General features: G+C 39.6%; 1 protein-coding gene across 6 annotated transcripts in view; it reads right to left on the reverse strand.

The window, feature by feature from the left end:
• Positions 1-330: 330 nt before the first annotated feature.
• The window catches only part of LOC111865077, a 9,259-nt gene continuing 6,152 nt past the window's right edge, over positions 331-3,437 (reverse strand). For 4 of the 6 annotated variants that reach the window (XR_002842915.2, XR_002842914.2, XR_002842913.2 and 1 more), the window contains exon 3: positions 331-504. Coding sequence is in view for 1 of the 6 variants with exons in the window: in XM_023852806.2 (XP_023708574.1) it covers positions 473-504 (32 nt within the window). In the remaining 5 variants the exon portion in view is untranslated. The remainder of the gene's footprint in view (positions 505-3,437) is intronic. The other 2 variants (XR_002842912.2, XR_002842911.2) reach the window with 2 other exon arrangements.

The raw sequence follows: 3,437 nt of genomic DNA on the forward strand, positions 1-3,437 counted from the left end.
ATTATAATAATCCACAAGACACACTAGTTTTTAGATTAATTCCATGTTCAAAAACTGTGGGAGATGTTGCTTATAAGGCTTCCCTACTCAGCCTACATCACATAGGCATACATTTCCCAAACCCCACTTCCCTAAATACAAAATTAATATTCCCTATGGCAAAGTGCAACCCGACACCACCATTGGCATTTAATTTGCAATTTCCGCTCCCCCATATTTTCAAGTACCTTTGGACTTGAATACTTCTTGTGACATATACTGAACAGAGCAAAAACACACTTCACAAATGTTTAATGGCCCAATCTGTATATCCAAAGTTTCTATTGCAAATCCACTACATTAAAATAGACTCTTATGCTGATCACAATCAAAATAGATAATTCTAGTCTGATACCAGTGGCCTCAGACGAAGTCTCCTAGAAGTATAATCTCAGTATATTTACTCAACTCACTGCCTGACATTGCTATGCTGCTACAGCTGACAGCCCAATACAAATTTAAATGCTACAAACCCAAAGTGCACACAAATATGAAGAGATGGTGAAATGGCGAGCAAAGCCTCGTGGGTAAGTAAAGGGAACCAATTTAGAAATTATTAAGACGACAGGGTTCAACTTAAGAGGGATCTGAAAACAAACCAAATCGTATAAAACAGTATATTACACATTAACCACAAAAACACAAGGAAAAACTTCATGCACAGATAATCAACAAAAGTCCAGAAACTATTACAAAATATAGAGTGTGAAAACTGGGATGAGGGAGAGTCCAACATGGGCTTTAAGCCTTTATTTCAATCCAAATGGTACATGCGTCCTTACAGCAAACACTGACCTCCAAATAAGAATTACATATATTTCACCTACCTTTCATGTCAGTGTCATTACAACTTGGGTACCAAGATATGCATAGGCATATCCAGAGAGAAACAAACAGCACCATACATCCATGAGATACTAGACTGAACTGCTGTTACATTTCATTAAATGCATAAAAACAAATAACTGAATGTCTTGTCACACTGGTTCAGAAAGACTGCATGGAGCAGAAGACAACAAAACCTCCTTGGACAAACCCCCATGTCAGTGTGAAATCAATTTCCAGTGCTTCTCAGAAATGTCTGCTTCCATTACGATGAACCTGGAGAACATCAGGTGTTCTTGTCATGTATTTGGTCATGAACAGCATCATTTAACATGGATAATGGGGAATGAAGGAAGCAGTCCCTGTACTTGTGTGTCAATGGTTACGCTTTGCTGATGTACACTGGTAGCTACGCTCTCAGACAGACTTACACTAAATCCCATTTCTCTGATGATGTCAGGATGTAACCCAGTCTCAAGGGCCAGTACCATCCGTGTACCATCTTCAAACATAATGCAGTACTGTATACAATTAACTACAGGACACCACAGCAATAACTACAACTACTGAACTACAGAATACCCCAGTACTGGTGAGAACTAGACATGTCACGCTACTGACTACAACTACACAGTACAAGCCCACCAGTGCAGCCCAGCTATATCCCAGTAACTTAAACAGGAATACAGGAGTCAGTCTGGGCTTATCATGGGCCTGGCTACCAGCTTACATCAATGAAGAAGCACCTTAAACACACAGCCTCTGGTAACTTTTGCAGCATCCGAGTCTTCAAACGTTAGGAAATAATACCTGTTGCCCTGGATATAAGTCAACCCGACTGCACCCACTGTTCTCTCCGCTAGTTCCTTTGCAACAAGGACACCAGATTCCAAGAGCAACTGCATGTATACACTGGCCACATTGCTGCATCACTCATACAATTAATCCCTGATGATGGATGCTGAGACTGCCATTAAAATGGAAATTCATTCATTATTCACATAGCTATCACCCAATCAAAACAGTTTCACAGATTGTCTACTAAATATTTAAAAAATGATATGAGTACAGCAGACCGGCTCTGTGGTCTAGTGTTCAGAGGTCCTGGATACAGATCCAACGGTCCCGGGTTCGATTCCCAGCGCTACCATATTTTCTAAGTAGTGGGTTTGGAACGGGGTCCACTCAGCCTTGTGAGGATAACTGAAGAGCTATTTCAAGAAAATAGTGGCTCCGGTCTAGGAAACCGAGATTAACGGCCATGGGGAGGCGTCGTGCTGACCAAGTGACACCCTATATCCACAAAGTCGGCACTAACTTCGCTGACAAGCGGCAGTCGCTCGGTTGGTATAGTTTGCTTGCGGACTACAGGCCACGGAGTTTATATGTAGAGTAACTGCTGCTAGCAGGTAAAAGCACTCTGTTCTTTAAGAGGAATGTATGTTGCTGCATATAATTGCAAATAATTCACTAACTATTCTAATGCTGAAGGTGTTGAAACTGAATGCAGCTTTCTCACTTCTGGTGCAGGCTGACAAATACTTAGGCATATAATGCTTCTTTGTCATCTTCAATGTGTGAGCATCAGACTGGACACTGCGTCCATACTGTGGCAGGCAAACCCTCAGGTACTAAATTCTTATATTTTTATGAGGATGGGCATGACATCAGATGAACAATTATTTCCTTTTTCCACATGCTTCTGTTTTTCTGATAATGTTTGTTGGTCGATATCTCCGCCACTGCAACGGAACAGAGATGAGTTAACACTATGTCTGACAAACTTGAGATACAGTATATCTTTGCTTGTACATACAAACACAAGAAATTAAATTTGTCATTGATATTATAAGTGTGTCTCTTTGACTTCATCCACTCAAGGGTTCCCAAGTCTACTTCACCACTGTAGATAAAACATAGTCCAACTCCGGCACCTGTAATACTCGACACAGAGTGAGTAGTACACACTACTGTACTCCTTCAATAAATACTGCCATGCTGATATTTTCCGTTTTCATTCCACAATAAGAAGATCACATATATGAACTGTCCCATTCTGATGAACAGTAAAGTAAACAGCCTATAGCTGGGTCTGTTGATGTAAGCACAATACATTTGGAAAGAAAAACTGAATGAACAATTATACATCTTACATATATGAATATTAAATAGGGGAACCATACTTGGAACAAATGGATCTTAAATAACACGGAAATCAAAATATGATAAATATTATCAGAGTGCACGAGTAAATAACAAAAGAATGAAAACTCTGATGACAGAAGCTGAAACACAGAAAAGCAATCCTACTCAAAAATATTATATATGTATGTACCCTTATACAGAGTATTTCAAAAATACATGGCATAACTTCAGGAATGCATTTCTCATATAAAGATAATAAAAACAGTTCATATCAACACACTTTCCAAGTCAAGGCTTTCTCAAACTGCTGAATGATAAGCTCAATTTTGTAACAATCAGCATCTGTGGGCACATGAAAATCTTCATGCAATTCTTCCATCACATCACCAACAGCGGTTCTCCATCAACATCTGGCCCAGTATTTGTGG

This window comes from Cryptotermes secundus, unplaced genomic scaffold (assembly GCF_002891405.2).
Source record: "Cryptotermes secundus unplaced genomic scaffold, Csec_1.0 scaffold1601, whole genome shotgun sequence".
Lineage (NCBI taxonomy): Eukaryota > Metazoa > Arthropoda > Insecta > Blattodea > Kalotermitidae > Cryptotermes > Cryptotermes secundus.